This window comes from Labrus bergylta, chromosome 22 (genome assembly GCF_963930695.1).
Source record: "Labrus bergylta chromosome 22, fLabBer1.1, whole genome shotgun sequence".
NCBI classification, from domain to species: domain Eukaryota; kingdom Metazoa; phylum Chordata; class Actinopteri; order Labriformes; family Labridae; genus Labrus; species Labrus bergylta.
The window spans coordinates 2,841,530-2,864,316 of NC_089216.1; the positions used below are offsets into that span (position 1 = coordinate 2,841,530).

A 22,787-nucleotide genomic window follows, 5' to 3' on the forward strand; every position below is an offset into this window, starting at 1 on the left:
ACACAATTAAGAGAATACAATTTAAATACAATTAAGAGAATAAAATGTAAATACAATTAAGAGAATAAAATGTAAACACAATTAAGAGAATAAAATGTAAACACAATTAAGAGCATAACATTTAAATACAATTAAGAGAATAAAATGTAAATACAATTAAGAGAATAAAATGTAAACGCAATTAAGAGAATACAATTTAAATACAATTAAGAGAATAAAATGTAAACACAATTAAGAGAATAAAATGTAAACACAATTAAGAGAATAAAATGTAAACAAAATTAAGAGAATAAAATTTAAATGCAATTAAGAGAATAAAATGTAAACAAAAGTAAGAGAATAAAATGTAAATACAATTAAGAGAATAAAATGTAAACACAATTAAGAGAATAAAATGTAAATACAATTAAGAGAATAAAATGTAAACACAATTAAGAGAATAAAATGTAAATACAATTAAGAGAATAAAATGTAAACACAATTAAGAGAATAAAATGTAAACACAATTAAGAGAATAACATTTAAACACAATTAAGAGAATAAAATGTAAACACAATTAAGAAAATACAATGTAAACACAATTAAGAGAATAAAATGTAAACACAATTAAGAGAATAAAATTTAAACACAATTAAGAGAATAACATTTAAATACAATTAAGAGAATAAAATGTAAACACAATTAAGAGAATAAAATGTAAACGCAATTAAGAGAATAAAATGTAAATACAATTAAGAGCATAACATTTAAATACAATTAAGAGAATAAAATTTAAATACAATTAAGAGAATAAAATGTAAATAAAATTTTAGAAAATAAAATGTAAATACAATTAAGAGAATAAAATGTAAATACAATTAAGAGAATAAAATGTAAATACAATTTAGAGAATAAAATGTAAATACAATTAAGAGAATAAAATGTAAACACAATTAAGAGAATAAAATTTAAATACAATTAAGAGAATAAAATGTAAATACAATTAAGAGAATAAAATGTAAATACAATTAAGAGCATAACATTTAAATACAATTAAGAGAATCAAATTTAAATACAATTAAGAGAATAAAATGTAAATACAATTTTAGAAAATAAAATGTAAATACAATTAAGAGAATAAAATGTAAATACAATTTAGAGAATAAAATGTAAATACAATTAAGAGAATAAAATGTAAATACAATTAAGAGAATAAAATGTAAACACAATTAAGAGAATAAAATGTAAACACAATTAAGAGAATAACATTTAAACACAATTAAGAGAATAAAATGTAAACACAATTAAGAAAATACAATGTAAACACAATTAAGAGAATAAAATGTAAACACAATTAAGAGAATAAAATTTAAACACAATTAAGAGAATAACATTTAAATACAATTAAGAGAATAAAATGTAAACACAATTAAGAGAATAAAATGTAAACGCAATTAAGAGAATAAAATGTAAATACAATTAAGAGCATAACATTTAAATACAATTAAGAGAATAAAATTTAAATACAATTAAGAGAATAAAATGTAAATAAAATTTTAGAAAATAAAATGTAAATACAATTAAGAGAATAAAATGTAAATACAATTAAGAGAATAAAATGTAAATACAATTTAGAGAATAAAATGTAAATACAATTAAGAGAATAAAATGTAAACACAATTAAGAGAATAAAATTTAAATACAATTAAGAGAATAAAATGTAAATACAATTAAGAGAATAAAATGTAAATACAATTAAGAGCATAACATTTAAATACAATTAAGAGAATCAAATTTAAATACAATTAAGAGAATAAAATGTAAATACAATTTTAGAAAATAAAATGTAAATACAATTAAGAGAATCAAATGTAAATACAATTTAGAGAATAAAATGTAAATACAATTAAGAGAATAAAATGCAAATACAATTAAGAGAATAAAATGTAAATAGAATTTAGAGAATAAAGTCAGAAAGTTGAGGAAAAACTTTAAATGTTGAGAATAAATTTCGTCTGTATTCTGGAGATTGTATTCCAATTTTATTGTCGACATTTAAACTTTTGTTTTTCTGAACATTTCAATTTCTATTCTCAACAATTTAGATTTTTTTCTGGATGTTTCTATTTTTTCTCATTACATTTAAATTTTGTTGTCGACATTTCTGCTTTTTTTCTGAACATTTCAATTTCTACTCTCAACAATTATTTTCTGGACGTTTCTATTTTTTCTCTCTACATTTGAACTTTATTGTTGACATTTCGATGTTTTTTGTTTTTTTAAGATTTATTTTTGGGCTTTTGTGTCTTTAATGCAGAGATAGGACAGTGGATAGAGTCGAAAATCAGGGAGAGAGAGTGGGGAACGACATGCAGAAAGAGGCCACGGGTGGGAGTGAACCCGGGCCCGCTCGAGACGACAGCCTCAATACATGGGGCGCGCGCCCTAACCACTGCACCACCAGCACGCCCCTGACATTTCAACGTTTTATTCTGAACATTTCAATTTCTGTTCTCAACAATTTTAATTTTTTTTCTGGACGTTTCTATTTTTTCTCTCTACATTTCAATTTTATTGTTGACATTTCTACTTTTTTTCTCAAAATTTTAACTTTTTTCCTCTGCATTATAACTTTGTTGTCGACATTTCTATTTATTTCTTGACATTTCAACCTTAATCTCGAAGTGCACTAAAAATCACAAAAGAAATATGAAAACTATATTTTATTTCATCCCACATACTCTAAGGTGATTTTTCTTTTTATAAAAAATGTTTTGTCATGAATTAATTTTTTTTTAATGTTTTTTTTATTTACATATATTTTATTCGTCCTGCTTTATTCCTGTATTTAATTTAACTTAATTATAATTTTTGTTTGTCAGGTCTGTTTTTTTTTTTGTCTTGCATTGATAGTGTTACCCTTGTTGGGTATGGTTCTATATCATTTGTTGTCTGGTATTGTACTGTTGTAAAAAAATTGAAAACAATAAAAATGTTGGTCATAAAAAATAAAAAAAATGTTTTGTCTTATTATTTTCTTAATAAAGAGAAATAGTAAGTACTTATTCTCAATAAACAACACTGTAAAGGTCAAAGTGTGGAACATAAACAGCCAGTCACAAACAAACTGTGTCACTGACCTCTCATCTAATTAATTATCCAAAGCCAGGTCAAATTAATCGATTAACCGGAAACAAAAAGTGGGCGTGACTGTCCTTTATGGAGTGAATCAAGCTTCAGTTTGTTACTCTGAAATACCTCACAAGACTTCCTCTCAATATTTCAAAATATAAAAACATCTAACTTATTATGATATATTTAAGGTCTAGTTTTGTTACATTTTTAAGTAATACAAATAAATCATGTTATTGTTTTTGTGACTATCTTAGACGGCTGATTTGGCTGTTGCATTTACATAAAATAAAAATAAATAAAAAGCTTTTATTTTGAAGGCCTAATCGCATCACAACTAGCTTTTATCCTGCGAAATGCAGCTTTTTAAAATCCTGCTTCAACCTGCTGTCGGAAGTGAAAAGAGCAAAGAGAAAGTCCAAATGGAGGTAAACTTCGATTCTCCAGATTTAATCAGACCTGATTGAGTAGATGCTCAGAGGAGGGAGTCCCTCTGGTTGTGTTTGTGTGCTGACATGCAGGCTGAAAGAAGTGTTTTCTCTGCATGGCTTTGCACACTTTCTCCTCTAGAGGATCAGAGTCCATTGTAAGATAACATGAGGGAGGAAGGGCTGCACGAATGTAGTTTAATGTTGTGTGTGTTGCAGATTAAAGGGGCCCCAAGCAGTTTGCCTGTTTTCAAGCAGAGCCTCTGACTGTCACCTACATTTTGTGAGCTTCATAACTATTGTGTGGGTTTTACTCTTTATTTCACTCCCTCAAGCCCAAAAAGAAGTTGATAAACTCTGCAGACGGCTGTGTGGACGAGGCTCTCGTCGGCCTGGTGAGGGCCAGCGGGGGCCTCTCTCTGCTGAAGGGCCACAGGGTCGTGCTCCGCTCTGACCTGGACAACCTGAGGGGCAAAGTGGCCCTGCTGTCCGGAGGGGGGTCAGGACACGAGCCGGCACACAGGGGTGAGACTTGCATGCTTTTATAATGTGGAAAAGATGAGATTAGATCTAACATGTTTCTGTGTGTTTCCAGGTTATGTAGGAGCAGGAATGCTGTCTGCAGCTGTAGCAGGTGGAGTTTTTGCATCTCCTCCCCCTGCTAGCATCCTGGCTGCTATTCTCTCCTTGCACAATGCAGGTAGTGAACACTCAGGGTTTTATCATAATTAATGTTTCCTTCTTTTACATATGTATTTATTAAAGAAAATCAGGATTCCATGTCGTGCAAATTCAATTTAATTGCAAAAAAAACCTGCTTGAACGGGAAAAAATGCAATAAGTTAAACTATAATTAGAATTTATAAGAAATGAATGATATAAAAATACTACAGGAGCCTCGGGTGTCCTCCTCATTGTGAAGAACTACACCGGCGATCGCCTCAACTTTGGATTGGCCGCGGAGCAGGCCCGCAACCACGGCGTCAACGTCGACATGGTGATAGTCGCAGACGACTGCGCCTTCAACCAGCCCAGTAAAGCCGGGAGGCGGGGCCTGTGTGGCACCATCTTCATACACAAAGTAAAGAGCAACACAGATCCTTACACTCCCCATCATGTGTGTGTTTTGATTGTATATAAGAAAAACCTGTTCCCACCTTCTGCCAGCTCGCGGGGGCCTTAGCAGAAGAAGGCTTCTCATTGGAGCAGGTCGTTTCCAAGGTGACGGAGGTTTTGAAGGGGATTGGTGAGTCATTCTCGTTTTTTTTCTACTCACTTAAAGTTTGGTAAAGCTGCTGCTATACTTTTCATTAAACAGTGTGTTGGTGTGTTGATCGCAGGTACACTGGGCGTGAGTCTGTCTCCCTGCAGCGTCCCGGGCTGCCTGCCTTCTTTCGAGCTGCCGCCCGGAGAGATGGAGCTCGGACTGGGTGAGGAATGATGAAGACGTGGAAGAAAAAGTAACGGTGTAATTGTACAATAAAAGTAGAGAGAGAGAGACAGCAAGTCAGGACAGACTGAGGAAGTGTAGGTGTGAAACTTCCATTGATTTTTGAAAATTGTTATTTACAAAGATTAGGTTTAAATGTGATGTAGACCTCTTTTTTTAAATTAAAGATCAGGAGGAAGGTATGGCACTTTTCCGGCTATATATGGAAACCCAAATAGTGACAAACCGTCTTTTATCAAATAATATTTAAGCAAGATGGAGGGACATTTGCCCTAGAATAGACGAACAGTAGGAGGGAATTGTGGCATTTCTAAGTGTTTTGTTTTACAGGTCATTTTTTATCTTCTTTAGGAATCCATGGTGAACCCGGGATCAAAAGATCACAGGTGATTCAGATTCAAGCCATTACCGGCCTATAGCTACTATTTAAACGAAGAATGTGCGACGTTTAACACAATATAAATACAGCAGAAATCCAGTGTATCCTGTGTAAATGTGTCTCTGAGTCCTGACTGTCTACAATGAGGGAGAAGCTCGAGTCCCGCTGGCTGTGTTGTTGTCAGAGCCGTGTTTACATGGACGGGACAGCCAGCTCCTCCCCTTGTGTATAAAAGCTGTTTTAGTCAAGAACTAGAGAGAAGAAGAAGAACATACTCACTGATTATTTGGATGTTAGTAAGAGTTTTTAGATCACGCTCATTCTGTGTCAGTTTACATGAAATGTGAAGCTACGAGCTAACTAAAGAGCGCTAACATTAGCATGCTAACACAACAATGTGAAGCTACGAGCTAACTAAAGAGCGCTGACATTAGCATGCTAACACAACAATGCAGCTCGAGCAAAGGACGATTTTGTCCGCCATTTGCGCTTAATCATGGTGCGTTCTTATTGATAACTCCTTCGTGTGAACGCTAGTGGAGAGGGGGTTGGAGGTGTGTCTCTGGAGGAGAGCGGAGGCTTCAGTATGGAGGGGGCGTGGCCTAACAGTAGTTTGTTTTGGTTTCACGCTGGAGCTCAGGGGCGACATCTACTGGATCAAAAAGTCGCACATTCTTCCTGTGTTTTTAATGTTGATTTCTAATATTCATCAGGTGGCTTCAGCAGATGAGATTGTAAAGACGATGATAGACCACATTACCAACCCTGACAGCCAATCACATCTGTCCGTTAACTCAGGTTCCTCTAAGTATAAAGTATCATGTCTCCATTTATAACATTTATTGAGTTTAACGCAAATATTTTGTTTTCAAACTCGGTCTTTCGTCTCGCTTACAGGAGACAGTGTTGTGGTGTGCATGAACAACCTCGGAGCGCTGTCTTGTCTGGAGATGGCCGTGGTTACCAGGGCGACCATCATCTGTCTGGGTAATCTGGTACCCGTTGGTGTTTTCTTCATCAAGGTCTATTCAGTGAATCCAAATCTCCTTTAAAGATGGGGCCTCTAATGAAGATTTTCTTTGGTTTTCAGAGAGTCGTGGTGTAGTTGTTGCCAGGGTGATGTCAGGGTCGTTCATGACATCACTGGAGATGGCGGGCGTGTCACTGACACTGATGAAGGCCAATCAGGAAACACTGAGATTGTTTGGTGAGCAAAACTATAAAAAAAAAAATCTGTCGCTTTAGATAAAGGTACACGCTAGACCTATGTTTAAAAATACTTCACAAAATGTTGAACTTTTCCTTTAAAAGACAAATCTAAAACTAATTTAGAACTAAAATCAAAGGCATGGTGCTTCACAGCTTTTTGAAAATTGAGAACAAAAAGTGTCCTCACTTACCTTACAATGCTTAAAACACCTGTCCTCACAAAGATAGAAAAGCAGGAACAAACACACACACATTTCTAACATCCTCTGCCCTGAATAGATGCTAAGACCGCCGCCTCGGCCTGGCCGAACCTGAGCAGTGTGAGTGTTAGCGGACGCAGCTACATGATTGAATCTCAAGCCATGAGCACACGACCACAGGACGGCACTTATTCTGAAGGTTAGTTTCCAGGCTTACTTAGTCATATTTGTAATTCTTTGGGTTATATGGAGAATTTGTGTGGCACAACTTGTTAGTGGTTCAGCGACATAAGGTCATTAGTCAGGATTTAAATAAATAAATGTCCAATTTTTATGAATTTGTTTAAAGTTACCGCCATCTTGTGGCCAACAAAGGAACTGCAGCTAAATTAGTTGTTATTTTTACAATTACATTTTCTTTTCATGAGGGAAATGTCAGGTTATACTTATTAATGACTTATACAATTCATATTAAAAGTATGTTTTTACTTCTTGCAGGGCCGCTGAGTCCTGTGATGCGTAAAGTGCTGGAGCGGGTTTGCGCTGCACTCTTGGGAAAGCAGGAGGAGCTGAACTCCCTGGACCGAGCTGCTGGAGACGGCGACTGTGGAAACACTCACGCACAAGCCGCTAAAGGTACGAGACACTGGGCAGCATGAAAAACATGCACAGGAATGAAGAAGCATTTTTTCTGATCAGACGTGTGAATTTGTGAAAAATGCTTTGGCCAGCCATTCAGGAGTGGCTCCGGGATCATGTGGTCCCTGGTTGCCCGGGACAACTGTTATCTGTCCTGGCTGGACTGGTGCAGGAGAAGATGGGCGGGTCTTCAGGAGCGGTATGTTTCACATCAGTATTTTGAAATCAGCTGTGAATTGACAGTTTAAACAATATTAACTCTCACATTTACCTCCATGTGTCTTTCAGTTGTACAGTCTGTTCCTGACTGCAGCAGCTGGTCATGTGACCGAGGGGCGGAGCAACGCCGCAGCCTGGGCTAATGCAATGCATGCTGGGACACAGGCCATGAGGAGGTGTGTTGCTGTGTTACCATCTGTATTTTTTTTATAAATGCCTTTATGTTTATATTCATTAAGCTAGTAAGCATCAGTGTTGTTAGAACTGTTACAGTTTTTTGTTTTGTTTTTTGAAAAGCTGGAAAATGTATTCATTAAAATAGTTTGTGACAAGTTTTTGCATCTCTAGGAGAACAAAGAGAGTAACTTAGACGTAGACTTAGAAGATGTTATTTATCCCAGAGGGCAATTCAGTTCCACAGTCCACCCGGACCATGCAAACATTTACAAACAAGCAACAGATAGAGTTATCAGAGACACCAAACAAATCAGTACTTGACAAAGACGATCGCCGGCACGCTGACACCCTCTTGTGGTCTCTTTGGGCAATGACACCCACGAGGGCCAAGATGAAAAGCTCGGTTTCAGGACAACAGCAATAAATAAGTCAATAAATACATAACCAAGACATTGCAGGAGGCAACACCTCATTGTGGTAACTGTGAATAATATTTAGTTTCTAAAAGAATATAATAAACAAAATAAGATTACTCAAATTTCAAAATAAAGGGTCTCCAAGGTGAAAGTAATAAAACCAGAACACACTAGCTAGAAAATAAAAGGTCTTCTAAGCTCAGTTACTAACCACATAACAGAAGAAATAGTCGTAGTTAAATTGCAGGAAACCACTACAAAGTTCCTTTATTGTAACAAACACGGGTTCTGTCTGTCACTTCTACCAACCAGTTCACAAAGACGCAGGCTGAACAGACAGAACTGCAGGTCTAGAAACAAGCTCAATACAAGCAGCAACAACAGGAAGCTGACAAACACCTCAAAGGTCAAAGAGAAGCAGATCTGGTTACGTGGGTTGATATGAATCGAATCTTTGATGTGATCTGTGTTTCAGATACGGAGGAGCCGACGCTGGAGACAGAACAATGGTGAGAACATTTTCTGCTGATTTTTAATTTATCGCCTCTGCTTTTTAAAAGTACATCCTGATTAATGTTTTCTGTTTTCTGTCTAGTTGGACGCTTTGTGTCCTGCTGTGGACGAGCTGATGAAGCTGACCAAAGCTCCCCCTGGTGGCGAGATGGCTGTACTACAGAATGCGGTGGAAGTACGTTAATATAATTTTCTTTTTACGACTTGTCACCGCTTGTTGTTTGCTCCATTCCTGATTTGAATTTGAATTTTCTTTTCCCCTCTTTTCTTTTAGAAAGCGTCCTCAGGGGCAGAGTCCACCCGTGACCTGACAGCGAGGGCGGGGCGAGCCAGCTACATCGCTGCTGAGCGGGTCACCCTGCCCGACCCCGGCGCTGTGGCTGTCGCCGCCATCTTGAAAGCAGTGCTGGAGTCACTGAAGGGATAGAAATAGTGCAACAAACAGTATCTGAATATTACAGTCATCAAACTCTGTCACAACACCATTATGGCTCAGATTTTAGACTGATTTTACAAAATACTTCAAGATTTAGCAAGATCATTTTCAAACTTATTATAAAGCACAAGAGCAGAAAGGTTGTTTTAAAACTCACCGTAAAATCCAGAATATAAATTGCATCAGTATAAAAGACATCTCCATCCAGAAGTGAAAAAGGTTTTAACTGTCTTCCTTCATTTTTTGTTGGTGGCGGCTGTACTTGCTGAGCTCAGGTCTCAGCATTTCATACTGGTTTATCGGTCGCACTGGTATAAAGGACACAGCCCACTTTTGAGATGAAGAACAAGGTGTTAAAAGTGTGACATGTACACCGAATCTTACGGTAAATTACATTTTGGAAAACTGTTAGCAGTGATGAAATAAATATAGTGGATAGAGTAAGTGGTCAAACCAATGAAATATTGTGAAGACAATTAAAGTGTTGCAAGACTAAATAACTTATTCATTTAAAGAATAATGATTGACAATGTTGTTTAATCGTGAACATAACATTCCTTGTAAGTAGTAACACAATAAAAGATCATTTTTGCACTTCATGTTTATTAAGACACTTTTGTAGATCCTTCAAACTAGACTGTCACAAGTTATGATTTTGGACACTCATTTCAAACATGTTTCAAATGGAAAATAGACTGAACTCATATTTTGTAGCGTGAAGATCTTTACATTTAACATCAGGAGCAGATGTTTGGTTTTAACTTGCGTCTTTCAAGTGACGTTTCAAGTTAAAGTAGTACTCCCAAGAGTCGAGAGAACTGAAACAGTAAAGGGTTAAAACTGAAAAAGTCAGTCTTCTAGTTGTAGCTCTGGTTTGGTTTTGTTGGTCGCCTCGTCTCATCAGTATTAAATTTAGCCCGTTTCATAACCAGTTAAGAATACTTTGTGGCGGCTTTTGTGCGACACTGTCACTTTAAGGCTGCAAGAACTACAATCTTAGCAGATGTTTGTGTCTCATTTGTAGTTATCGATATCTCATTACACTCAATAAAAGCCACATTCAACAAAAAAGTCCAAATACAAATCTTAATGTTTTTCTGTGTTTTCTAAAAATACTCTTGTGGGGGCAGAGTTGACCCGTGACCTCACAGCGAGAGCGGGGGCGAGCCGGCTACATTGTGGTCACCCTGCCTGCAGATGCACGATTCATTTCTTGTAAATAATCTCTCATGGAAATGTTTTACATGTCGCATTCAACAGGCAAGTCCAAATGAAAATAAAAAGGCCTGAAAATATCTGCCAATGCAGCAAGAAAGTTGAACTTGAGTGTATTGTAAATGAGATCTCGATATCTAAATAGTCTTATTTTAAGACACTCAACAAGTATAATTTTCTTGTTGCATTGGCAGATATTTTGACTTATTACAAGCCAAAATATAGGCCTTGTTTCTGCTTTTTATATCTTCAAAGAAGATGTTTATCAGGGCTTGTCAGGTGCGAGTGGCTTATTTTAAAGGAACACTATATAACTGTCACCTAGTGGTTAAAATTGGTACTGCAGTCCAAATTCTAAACATCATAGAGAGCTGACTCCCCCCCCCCCCCCCCCCTCTCTAGAGTGGATGCTCACTCAGGTCACCATGTGGTGGACTCTGAAGCTTCAGTGTTTATCCAGCTCTGCATGGGTCTGTAAACCTTTCTGTGTTCTAACCTCTCTCCATTTTTCAAAAGCATCTCCAATATTGATCCTAGTTTGAGCACGTTTCTGCCCGTGGAGCTTATTAGAAATATGCAGAGGCTTTTTAGGTCGGGTACAATCACTTCTATCTGAACCACTTCTGGTTCGCTTCCTGTTGGTTTGACCTGATAACTGCTCTCATATCTGACAAACCGAGGGGCGTCCAAAACAGGTGTGGGGGGGGGGTGTCTTAAAAGCGCCTACCTTCTCTGGTCCAAACAAATCCAGAGCATTCAGGAGCAGAATCTAAAGTTAGAAGGAGGACATACTGGCTGCTGCATTGTTGTCAGAGAAGTCAGCACTTCAACATGTTTCCTTAATGTCTGATCAGATAGTAAGATACCTTTATCGTTTCAGTCAGTAGATATCTCACTGATTGCTACTTTAATTGTAATGAGATATTTGTGACTGGGTTTTTTACAGTGTTTAAATCAGGTGCTTTACCATAAGTGTGATATAGAGTAAAATGAATGCATGAAGCTTTACAGTAGTCAGATTATCTCTGTTTTCTAAATACACTAAGACATGTGTTTCTTTATTATGTTATCTATCTTTGTTAATGATTAAAACAGCTGAAGACACACTTTCTTTTCTTCCTTTAACTTTCATTTCTCTTGCTCTTCATATCTGATAAACCCTTCAACAACTTCCTGACACTTTGTATTTTTCAGACTTTGAACACGCCTACACATTCACAGATGAGCAACCCGCTGCGGTACGAACACTTACTTTCAGTTTTAGCTGCACAGCTGTACACAGAGAGCACGGAGAAGGTAATTCCTTTCTTGTTTTTAAATGTGTGTGTTTGTGTTTAAAGGGATACACTTTGAAATCCCAACAGTGGCAGTGTGGTATGAAGAGTGAAAGTGTTTCATAAAAACAGTGTGTGTGTCATGGGAGGAAGAATATCTGCAAAACCTGATTGATGCAGCACACAACAGGTTGGTAAGAGAACTAATAAACATGGAGCAGTGTGCCAAAGTTCAGAGTACATTCACCATGTGGCAGTAAGTGAATTATATCTGATATAAATCAGACTGTTGGCACGAAATCAAAAACAGATAGCGTGTGTCGTATCTTTGAAAAAGCAAAAGTCTATTTTAAGCAAAGAACTTTAGCATTTTTTGAAATATGTTCCCGTCAAGCCAGTGGTTCACAAAGTGGCTCACGAGATGCCTTCCAAAAAACTAGAAAATGCTAAATCATTTAAAGAAGTTATGCTTTACACGCTGAAGTGAAACAGAATAATTCAAATGTAAAGTTTGCACATGACAGCAACAATGTCTGCTGCCTTCCCGCCAGGACAATTAGACGAGAATATCAATACCACTACTGTGTGTAAACATTTATTTTTTTATTTTTTTATTTTTTTATTTTTTATTATTATTTTTTTTTATTATTATTTTTACATTTAAATTCAATTTAATTTAATTTAAATTTTATTGTTGAGTTTTTAGTTTTATTTAATTTTTTAATTTTAATTTTTTTAAATTTTATAATTTTTTTTATTCAATTTTTATTTTTATTTTTTTTATTTTTTGCATTGTTAAGGAGAGCTTGGAACAAAAAAAATCATTGCCAGCTATGACTGCTTTGCCTGTTATGTTGTGCATTTGACTAATAAAGATAACTTGAACTTGAACTTATGAAGCCACAGCTGCGGCATGGTTAGCTTAGCTTAGCATAAAGCCAAAGTCAGGTTTAATTTGTCACTTGACCCGTATACAAGTAGACAGTGAGATTAAATGTTCTTCCTCTAGGAACCGTGGTGCTACATTAGAAATTTGAGAACGAACAGGTAGAGAAAGAGGTTGAATGTGACGAGAGGAACAGTAGGCCAATAAGTGGAATAAACAGTCGACGTGGCAGAGACGAGCAGCGGCTGATCTCAGCTTGTCAAAGACATAAAACTTTGTTAATCATAGTGATATATATTCACTACATCTTCTCTGTAATGTTCTGATTTACCCACAGTAAACCACGTTTGACCGTGTTTTTGTCTTTTCCCTGACAGTTGTTCACACAGGAAATGACTGCGTTCATGCTTTTACTCACCCACCTGCTAACTAGAAAAATAACAAGCCTCCTGTTACCCTGGTGACAATGTACACACAATTCCGAGAAGCTAACCCGTCATTGTCATACTGCTGAAGCATCTGTTTTCTGCATCCTTTCTCACACTTGTCTCCCTTTTCTGTTTATTGATTGTTTTTTTTTTACTTTAAGCTGGTTTGACTCCATGTCAGGTTCAAACAGACGTTTCTGAAAGTATTTTTTGTTTATTTAAGTTCTTTGGTTCTTTGTGTTGTTTCAGATGGAGTTTGCCTGCAGTCATGTAGTGTGTCATTGGAGGCCTGATGGAGAAGGTGAGTGCAAAGATCAAGTTCTAAGCTTTGCATTTCTATGACAATATACTTTGTACAGTCCAGTGGTTCCCCAACGTTTTTTCCCTTGGAGTCCCCCTTTACTTGAACCTAAGAAAAGCCCAGTCCCTCTGGACCAACACCAAAAAAAAGTGACTTCCTATGTATAATATAAAGGTTTCATAAAGTGTAATGTAACTACACTGTTGTTTTTCTGTCTCAGCTGTTCCTCAAATTCTCAAGAGTATTGCAGCGAAATAACAGGAAAACATATTAAGCGGTAACATTGGTCTGGGTGTGTGTGTGTGTGTGTGTGTGTGTGTGTGTGTGTGTGTGTGGGTGGGGGGGGTAGGGAGGGGGCGAGCCTCACATCTTTTTAATCACTACTAAAAAGCTTTGCTTAACGTCAGTCAAATAAATAAGTAAATTTCTCTAAAACGTGTGTTATCAATTTTTAAAAGGTTTTAAATTAGTGATTTATTTTATAATTTTCATGGTTAGAAATCTTCTTCATTTTTGGAGAAAAATTGTCCTGAGAAAAAATCGATTCTGTCAATCGATTAAAGAAGTTAATATAATTAATTACAGGCTTTCTGAAGTTATTGCAAAGAGTCACATATATGGATGGTATGTGAAGTAATGTATTACAGGTGGATTTACTGCATAACCCTTCACTAGCTGCCCATATCTCACGTCCACATTTTCATTTTACTCTGTTCTTCAAGTTTTTAGGAGTTAATTCATGTTTTAACCCCTCCCCCTCCCCCTCCCCCGCTCCCTGTACCTCTTCTCTCTGTTTACCTCGCCTCTCTTTCATTTTGTCTCGTTCCTTCTTCATCACCGTTTTATCAGTTTTATTTAGTTTCTCATCCTCGTTAACCAGTTTGTACAAGACATGACTAGTGTGTAGAGGAAGCTTTTGTCAATGATGTTATGAAACAATTGAAAAAAGGTGCTTCTGACTGATATTTGAACTTCTGACAAGCTTTTGAAACAACGACACGTGCATGATTTATATTAAACGGAAAAGATTGCACATCAAAAGATGTAGCCTATTTATAGACGTACCTTAGCATGTGTGTGTCTGTTTGTGTTTCTCAGTAAAGGCAGTAGGGCACAGACGACTGTCCCATATCGTGGCTATCTCGAGCACGTTAGAGATGAAATGATACAAATCAATCATTTTTTAATCAGTTTACAAATCTGATGTCAGAGAGTATGTATGTGGTTAAAATGTGATGGGATGAGCAAAAGGTCAAAACCTGGAAAAATCATGTTATTCTATTGATATTTCTTTTTTTTTTTTTTTTTAGGTCCAGTTCCTCCTCCGCTGCCTCCTCGTCGCCTCAGAAAACCTCGTCCTACATCTCTGCCCCTCCCCCCTCTCCCCTCCTTTCATCCTTCACCTGGTCCTCCCTCCCTCCCTCCTCCTCCTCCTGTCCCACCCAGAGGTGAGCTTTGCGTTCTCCTATTCACCCACACATGATCGTTTCAAGGAAGTATTTTATGTTGTAATTTCTTTGTCATGAATGCCAGGCGACAAGCAGGAAGGAGAGAGCAAGCTGACGGCCAACGTCAACGTCATCTCTCTCAGCATTGGAAAAATGGTCGACATCAGCCAAGGTTCACATAGACACACATAAAGACACACCTGTTTCATTGTTGTTGTTGTTTTTAAACTATTTTTCTCTGGTGTTTAACAGCCTCAGGCCTGGAGTGTTTCCAGAGCCCAGTGATTTGTGGAAAATGTAGTGCTGCCTTATCATGTCTGAGTTCTATTCAGAGGAATGTAAGTGCTCATTTATCTTTGCAGTAATCTAGTGCTTTGGATTATCCGTTAAAATCAAGTATGCCCTTCCTTTCCTCTCATTTAGGTTTGGGTGTGTGAGTTCTGTGGACGTGCCAACAACGTAACCAACAGTGAGAAAGCGTGTGTCGGTCAGCGCGCAGGTGTGCACAGTGATGACATCTACCTGTCCAGTCAGAGCGACGATGACTACCAGAACCTGGAAGACACACTGGTGGTGTTTTGCGTGGACATTTCTGGCAGCATGAGTGTCACGACAGAGGTGTGTGTACACAAGCATGAACAGAGGATGCATGCCTAAAGTCCTTTATTTGAACAAGACGTAAAAAGGGAAGCAGACGTATTTGTTAACAAACACTGAGGTTTGTTTTAGAGCTGTAAATGTTTTAAAGGCTAAATTTGCTTTTGAATAAGCAATAATCCAAGGTGTTAATTAGCAGTAACAGCCACCATAGCTGGACAGATAAACATTATCAAACAGCAACAGTTTGATTGGACGCTAAACTACAAAATCACCAAAAGAGGACTTTTAGTAATAAAGGCTGTCAGCATTAACGAGGTTAATGTCTTAGCCTTTTTCTGTGATTAAGAAAATGTTAAAACTTCGATCTACCTATTTTTTTTTAATCAAAACAGGCAATAGAAAATGCATAATAGTGGACTTTCAAAACCACTTAAAGGCTTTATACGCGATTTTTTGATCCAGCAGATGTCGCCCTTGAGCACCAGCATGAAACCAAAACAACTCGCGCTGCATTGTTGTGTTAGCATGCTAATGCTAGCGATCTTTATTATGCTGGTATCTTCACACTGCATGTAAATTTACCTGAAATGAGCGTGATCTAGAAACACAGTTAAGCAGTGAGTACAGTATGTTATTCTTCTTTTCTCTAGTCCCTCAATTAAACAACTTTTATACACGAGGGGAGGAGTCAGCCGGCCGTCCTGGCGATGTGAACAAACTGAAGATAGGACTCTGAAAACTCTGAAAACATCACAGACAGTGGGACTCGGGTGTTACACCCATTGTAGACAGTCATGACTCACAGAGTTATTTTCAGAGGAGATACTTGATTTATATTATATTTAAGTGTGAAAAATCACATATAAAGACTTTAAAGTTAAGTAAATACATATTTTATGTTGTTTTATTTTCCTAAAACGTTTGCTCCACTATAGGTTACAACAAGCAGTGGAACAGCACACATATCCAGACTACAGGTAAGATGTTGAAGGGAACATCTTTTTACACATTCTTCTATAAATTTTGGACATTTACTAAATTCCTAAGCGAACGTACATCCATGCATTTTATTTACTACATAATCCTGCGATAGAGAGTAAATCTTTTGTGTTTTCTCAAAATCCTGATATCTATCCTAATCAGGTTTTTTTGCTCTGGCTTTACCTTCTCTGTCCTCTCTCACTTAGGAATAACAATGCTGGTTTTCTTGCTAAGATTAAGTCGTTAACCACACGTTAACCATTGATGTTATCCCAGGATAACGAGATAAATAAGTTGAAATCTCAAGAAAACACACAAAATTGACTCATTATGGTGGGAAATGAAGTTGGATAAAATGTATTAATGAGATGGTATTAAAGTTTGTACCTTGCTGGCTGTTTTCCCCCTGCAGAGCATGCAAGATGCCCTCCAGCGGGCTCTAACATCCCTGCTGCAGCAGTCCCCCCACAGGAGAGTGGCCCTGGTCACGTTCAACGATGATGTAGGAGAAGTCATTTCATGAATTTTAAAAATTAAGTAATTTGTTTGGCCATCCTTCCATGCAGGGAAGTGTGTTTTTATAAATATGAAGACACTAGACTAGTCAAATACTTCTTCATGAACAATCCATCCCTGTGTTTGGTGTTTTTATTTCCTTCTTAATCTCCTTTTCTAAAATATACATTTGGATCATATGCTCGCAGTGAAATGCATCAGGTGTAAATAGTTATTGTTTTGTGAAAAATATCTTAAAATGACTATAGGTAAGATTTTCCAATTAGAGCTCTTATAGGTTACCAATGACCCTATTACTTCTTCTAACCCATTGTTCTCTTACAGGTTGTAATATACGGTGATGGTACTAGCACTCCTCTCGCTCTCAATGATTGGGCATTGGTTGACTACGACCATATATGGCAACAGAGTGTGGCTTATAGCATCCCGCATTGTATTGCTGAGACCTACGACCAACTCATGCAGAGAGTCAAGGAGTAAGAGACCAATGAGAGTGCTTGTTTTCTGTGTGGAGCAAAAATGGCAGAATGAATGTTTCTTACACCCTAAAACCTCTATGTTTAAGAAGTTCAAACTTTGTTTTAATATACATTTCTGCACACAGCCTCAGCGAAAATGGGGCTACGTGTCTTGGCCCTGCCGTGTTAGCCTCGGTGGCTATGGCATCAAGATACCCTGGATCAAAGGTGTGTAAGTGAATAAAAAGGAATCAACTGTTTTACATTTTGGAAAATTAGTTTTTCTGTCAAGAGTTAAGGGTGAAGATTGAGACAAATCTATTATTCTTTAAATTTAAAAGGTTACTTTTTGGAGTCCTTTTACCAAGGTTTTCAGGCAACATTTGTACACTATAGATTTAGTGCCATTAAAACAAATTAGATATAATCAGTCAAACTTTTCCCACGAGTGTTTTCTGTTTTGCAGGTGATTTTGTGTACTGACGGCAAAGCCAACATTGGACTGGGTGAAATGGAGCAATCGCCCTCCCTGTCCTCCTCTTCCATTCATTCATATTTTTACAGAAAACTGTCTCTACAGGCTGCTGGTAGTGGGTGAGGACGCACATACATGTACTCACAGTGGTATGCTTAGATAGACTGATAGATGTTCAGGTAAAGTCGTATGAAATCAAGACGTCAAACATTGTTAAAGATGCTCCTTTTTTCTCTTCAAGAGTCATTATATCAGTGATGACTTTTGAAGGTACAGATTGTCGCTTGGCTGACATTGGGAGACTTGCAGACACTACTGGAGGAAGGGTGAGACTCACATATTGTTGTATGGGCCATTACTACAGTAGCACTGAAAACCATATTAAATGCAGTTGAAATGCATGTGAGTTATCCAGGGTCATTGGGATATCGAGTTGGTTTATAGAAAATAAATGACCTTGTTTTTTTGTTCAACCTTTTCAGAATACAAATATCTTAACAAACACACTATAGGCAGATTGAAAAGCATGGCTTCTCTAAAAAAGTGAAGACTTTGTGGGGATAGCAACAAGTATCTCCTTTAAAATATTTATGGTGTTGCGCTTGTTTTATTTTTTTTGCCAAACATAGGTTCAAGTAACAATTTGTAGTTGACTTTTTTCAGAGGGAAAATGGTCAGATAAAGTCCAAAGTTGTGACCATCTGAAAGGTGTCGGGGGATGGGATTCCTAAAGTCCAGTTATGAAATTAAGTCAAACTTCTCTGAGACTGCTCATCTCTTACATTAATCAATGTATTTTACTCTACATTGACAGCATAGCCTAGTGAGATGTATTAAAAAATATGAATTGTGTGTGATAGAAGCATTAAAGTCTGTATGTAAATGGTATTAATCAATAAACATGGCTAGTAACACTAACTTTGTAAACCCCTGTTTCATATCCTGAGCAGGTGAATATGGTGAGCGTCGGTACTGTTGCAACTGAGATCCAGTCAGCCTCGAATGACAATGTTGTTGTAACAGGAGTCATGGCAACCCTACTCGCTCCTGATGGGATGTAAGTCATGTCTGACAGTCAGAAAAAAACTAACAAGACATTTTAAATTTGTTTTTTTATGTCTACCTACCAATGACAAGAACAAAGACATCAAGATAATCCACATCGTAAAACTAAGATTCATATAATACTTATTTAAAATGGGCCAAGATATTTAAAACCCTTTACTTTGTTTGTATATGTATATTGCCTATATTTGCATGTATTGCTAAAAATAAAAAGCTCAGTGTGATTTATAAGTGTATTCACTCTCTACCCTCTGTAGGTACTTTCCATATGAGGATGAAAACAATCACAAAGTAGTGAGAGATATAGGGAATGTGACTAAGGGACTAGAGATCACCATTCAGTTTGCTGTAAAACCAGAGTTAATGGAGGGTAAGACTTTTAATGTCTAATCTGAATAAATGTTGCCACTTCCCACAATGTGAGAAGTGTTTAAAATAACTTTTTTTTTTTGTTAAGATATGATGTGTATAACAGTTTTTCTACAGAAGAGCACTCTTCCATTCCAAGTCCAGCTGAGCTTCAAGACCAGAGATCAACAACAAGTCACTCGCATCATCACAGAGCAGCGACCGGTTACTACTTTTAGGTAAAGACAATAAACATGAATACTGAATTGATAGAAAAATTGTTGCAGTTCACGTCAAAGTATTTAGATTTTCAGTCATGTTCACATATTTTGACGACATTCTCGTTCAATTTAAAGTCGGATCCAGGCTGGTAACCTCAACACTGCAGTGCTTGGTGTCCATTGTGCTCAACTCTGTGCCAGACTAACCATGGATGGCCGAGTGCAGGAAGCACAGAGGCAACTTAAAGCACATCAAGTCTTGATCAATCAGATCAGGTATGACACACTGAAATCAGAACTCCCTCTGGCTGCTGATCCTACTTCACACACACATTCCCATTTACATAACGATCTGGGGACCCAGACAGTTTTTGCCGCGTTATGGGGACCATGACCCAGTCTTTTTGTTTGAGTTTGTGCATTTGTGCATAAATTTAACATTGGAACATAAACTTCCTTTTCCTGTACTATAGTAAGCAGAGGCCAATCGAACAGGAGGAGAATATCTACAGCAACTGGATGGACACCATGACAGTCATCTGTGATGACATCACAACAGAATCTCAGGTTATCTTCTACTTGATTTAGAGTTCTTAGAAAATGGAGTAAATAAATTAATAAAAATAAATTCTCTGTTACATTGATTTTTTTCTTACCCCGCAGACTCTTTCTGATGAAGCAGCTAACGTAATGTACCAGATGAAGAGAGCAAGCAGTGCAAACAACGTTACAAGTGAGATCCAGAAGAACACTATGAAGAAGAAAAAGAAGGCCCTGATGGAATGAATGTTCAGACATTATAAATCCATCCTTAGTCAAGTAGTTTTTGAACTTAAAGGCAGGGTTGGTCATTTTCCTCCAGATACACTTTTTAAGATTTTGGTTGAAATTGTCTTTAGGTCCTGACAGAAATTAATAACTCATGTGCTCTGAAAAGGGAACAAAGAAGATCCATCATCTGTATCAGTTGTAAGCCTGTAAAAACTTCGACCAATGTCTGCCACGAGGTACCAAACTGACGAACCAATCACGCCTGCCTGCTCGTTCTTTACCTCATTAATGCACAAGCCCACACTCAAAGCATGAGCTGAGGTCCGCTTCTGGACCAACGGCGCTTGTGCATACAGGTAAGTGAGGGGGCGTGGCTTTTGAGGGAGCACAGAGAGGATGGGGTGGGTGCAGACAGAGCACTGAGGGAATGCAACTTTCAAAATCATGCTAGTTTTTTAAATGACCAACCCTGCCTTTAACTTATCAAAATTGGACCAACCACAATTTTGTCGGAGTTCTTTTTTTTAACTGTATGATTAAAATGAACTGACACCAAGATCAAAACTGTTTCATTTTATATCGAATCAATTCTTTCTTATGTACATTTTTTTCTGCATTTGTGGTATTTTAATTTTGTGGTGTACCAACAAACATTTTCTTATGAGGACTCCATAGCACTTCAATTATTCTTGGAACTTAAAGTTACTTCCATCTGAGAACACCTAGTAGGGGGGTGGATTTTGTACCACTAATGGTGTATGTGAAGACAGATAAAAAGATGAATGCATAGACTTCCATACTGTTAAATATGATCTAAATCTAGAATGCTTTACCTCTTATAACAGTAGACGTGAAACTAATTCACAATGCTACTTGTTTCAGTTGTATTTGTTCATACAAAAATGGGTTCAGTCTCTAGACTAAGCTTGTTCTAAAAGCATTTTTTTTTTTAACGAGATTCAGTCTGCTCTTGTTTAAACGCACGGGAACTAAAAGAGACCATCCATTACTTGATACTGTCACATTTTGCCTTAAGCAGCATTGCAGTGATAGAAAATAACTGTATGTGAAGCGAGACACAGAGCCCTCAGGTTATAGGGGTTAGGGTTACCCTTGAATAAACAAGTTCACAGCTCATTATCGTGACAGTCTTTTGGTTAGAAGTTAACTAGTTCACTGCATGTCATCCTGGCACGTGTTGACTTTAAGTACCAAAAAACAAAAGGCAGTGACACACAAACCCACTTCTGAACCTGTCTGTACACCAATAAATCTTAAATAGCTATGTACTTGTTATGGATAACAATACTAAGTTATTAATTGATTTTTGGCTGCTATCATCGCATCTGATAAATATCACTATAGTATTTTCATGAATAATTAAATAATTATCTGAAAATATTAATACACATTATTTCCGTTCTTAAAGTCTCTTTTGTCCTGTGAATTCATATCATTCCCATTCATTTAGCTGGGGCATGTAACTCCCTTTGGGTGATTAATAAGACTCTCTCTATCTTGCCTCTGAAGGTATTCCCATATCAGGATATATAAAAGATATCTCAACATAAAATACTTCTGCAAGTAAATTATCAAAATATTTTATAAAATTGATAAAAATTAAAATATTTTGAGACAGCCAGCTACTTGAAACACATGGATTTGTTTAGTCAGTTTTGTTTTCCATTATTTGATTTTCATTTCCCAATAACTCAGAGTTATTCAAGCCACTATCAAGTCAAGTCACATTTATTTAAAAACAGCAACAGCCGACCAAAGTGCTGTACGATGCATTAAATAAACAATTTACAGGAGACTTTTAGTAAGTCGAGGAGCTTTATGCCTCCCTCTGGACTGGAGAAACAGGTTTAGTCCTGGCATTTCCCCTCACGTAGCACGTCCGCCCTAAACTGTCTCCAGTCGATCCAGAATGCTGCTGCTCGATTACTCACTGGGTCAAACAAACAGTCTCACATCACTCCGATACTGAACACACTCCACTGGCTCCCTGTGGATTAATATAGGATTAAGTTTAAAATTCTCATTCTCACCTTCAGAGCCATTCACGGTCAGGCCCCAGATTATCTGTCAGAACTCATTCACCAGTATGCACCCCCCCCCCGTTCACTAAGGTCAAACACCCTACACCTGTTGTCTGTCCCACTGACACATTTTGAGACTCATGGGGATCGTGTGTTTCAGTCCATAGCAGTAATCCTCTGGAATTCTCTACCCGTCTCGCTACATCTTTCTGACTCTGTTGAGTCATTTAAAAACGTTAATGTTTAGACAGGCCAATGGGTCATCAGATCCACCCAGTGTACCTACTCATCTATGTTTTATTGTGCCAATTGTTCCTGGTTACAGTAGGATTTTATAATGTCGCCCATGACATACTAATTTTTTCTTTATTTCTTCTTTCATTGTATGTATGCTGTTGTTGTTGTTTGTTGATGTAAAGCACTTTGTGACCGTTGTCTGCGAAAAGCGCTATATAAATAAACTTCATTATTATTATTTAAAAATGTGCGTCAGTTAAATATTATTTCTTCACTGCAAGAGCTCTGACTGTGAAACAACACAAATGGAAATACACTCAAGACTACAGATGCTACATGTATGT

The 22,787-nt window shown here is 37.1% G+C and overlaps 2 protein-coding genes across 3 annotated transcripts; both read left to right on the plus strand.

The window, feature by feature from the left end:
- Window positions 1-3,455: 3,455 nt before the first annotated feature.
- Window positions 3,456-9,771, plus strand: tkfc (triokinase/FMN cyclase). The gene is made up of 17 exons (XM_029282368.2): window positions 3,456-3,539; window positions 3,875-4,064; window positions 4,135-4,239; window positions 4,433-4,620; window positions 4,707-4,785; window positions 4,880-4,969; window positions 5,341-5,375; window positions 6,082-6,166; window positions 6,266-6,355; window positions 6,459-6,575; window positions 6,857-6,976; window positions 7,276-7,413; window positions 7,509-7,615; window positions 7,705-7,811; window positions 8,704-8,737; window positions 8,824-8,916; window positions 9,016-9,771. Exons 1-17 carry the CDS (start codon window positions 3,468-3,470, stop codon window positions 9,166-9,168), a joined length of 1,803 nt encoding a protein of 600 aa, XP_029138201.2. The 5' UTR covers window positions 3,456-3,467; the 3' UTR covers window positions 9,169-9,771.
- Window positions 9,772-9,925: 154 nt separating this feature from the next.
- Window positions 9,926-21,592, plus strand: si:dkey-9k7.3 (circularly permutated Ras protein 1). 2 transcript variants are annotated; one of them, XM_065950430.1, is made up of 18 exons: window positions 9,926-11,688; window positions 13,230-13,281; window positions 14,592-14,729; window positions 14,815-14,901; window positions 14,982-15,067; window positions 15,153-15,347; window positions 16,265-16,306; window positions 16,723-16,812; window positions 17,151-17,302; window positions 17,431-17,512; window positions 17,751-17,878; window positions 18,001-18,085; window positions 18,710-18,816; window positions 19,082-19,194; window positions 19,300-19,411; window positions 19,529-19,669; window positions 19,867-19,960; window positions 20,057-21,592. In XM_065950430.1, exons 1-18 carry the CDS (start codon window positions 11,614-11,616, stop codon window positions 20,177-20,179), a joined length of 1,902 nt encoding a protein of 633 aa, XP_065806502.1. In that variant the 5' UTR covers window positions 9,926-11,613; the 3' UTR covers window positions 20,180-21,592. The 2 variants fall into 2 exon arrangements, with proteins under 2 accessions (XP_065806502.1, XP_020514337.3); XM_020658681.3 differs by having other exon boundaries at window positions 14,598-14,729.
- The last annotated feature ends 1,195 nt before the right edge of the window (window positions 21,593-22,787 follow it).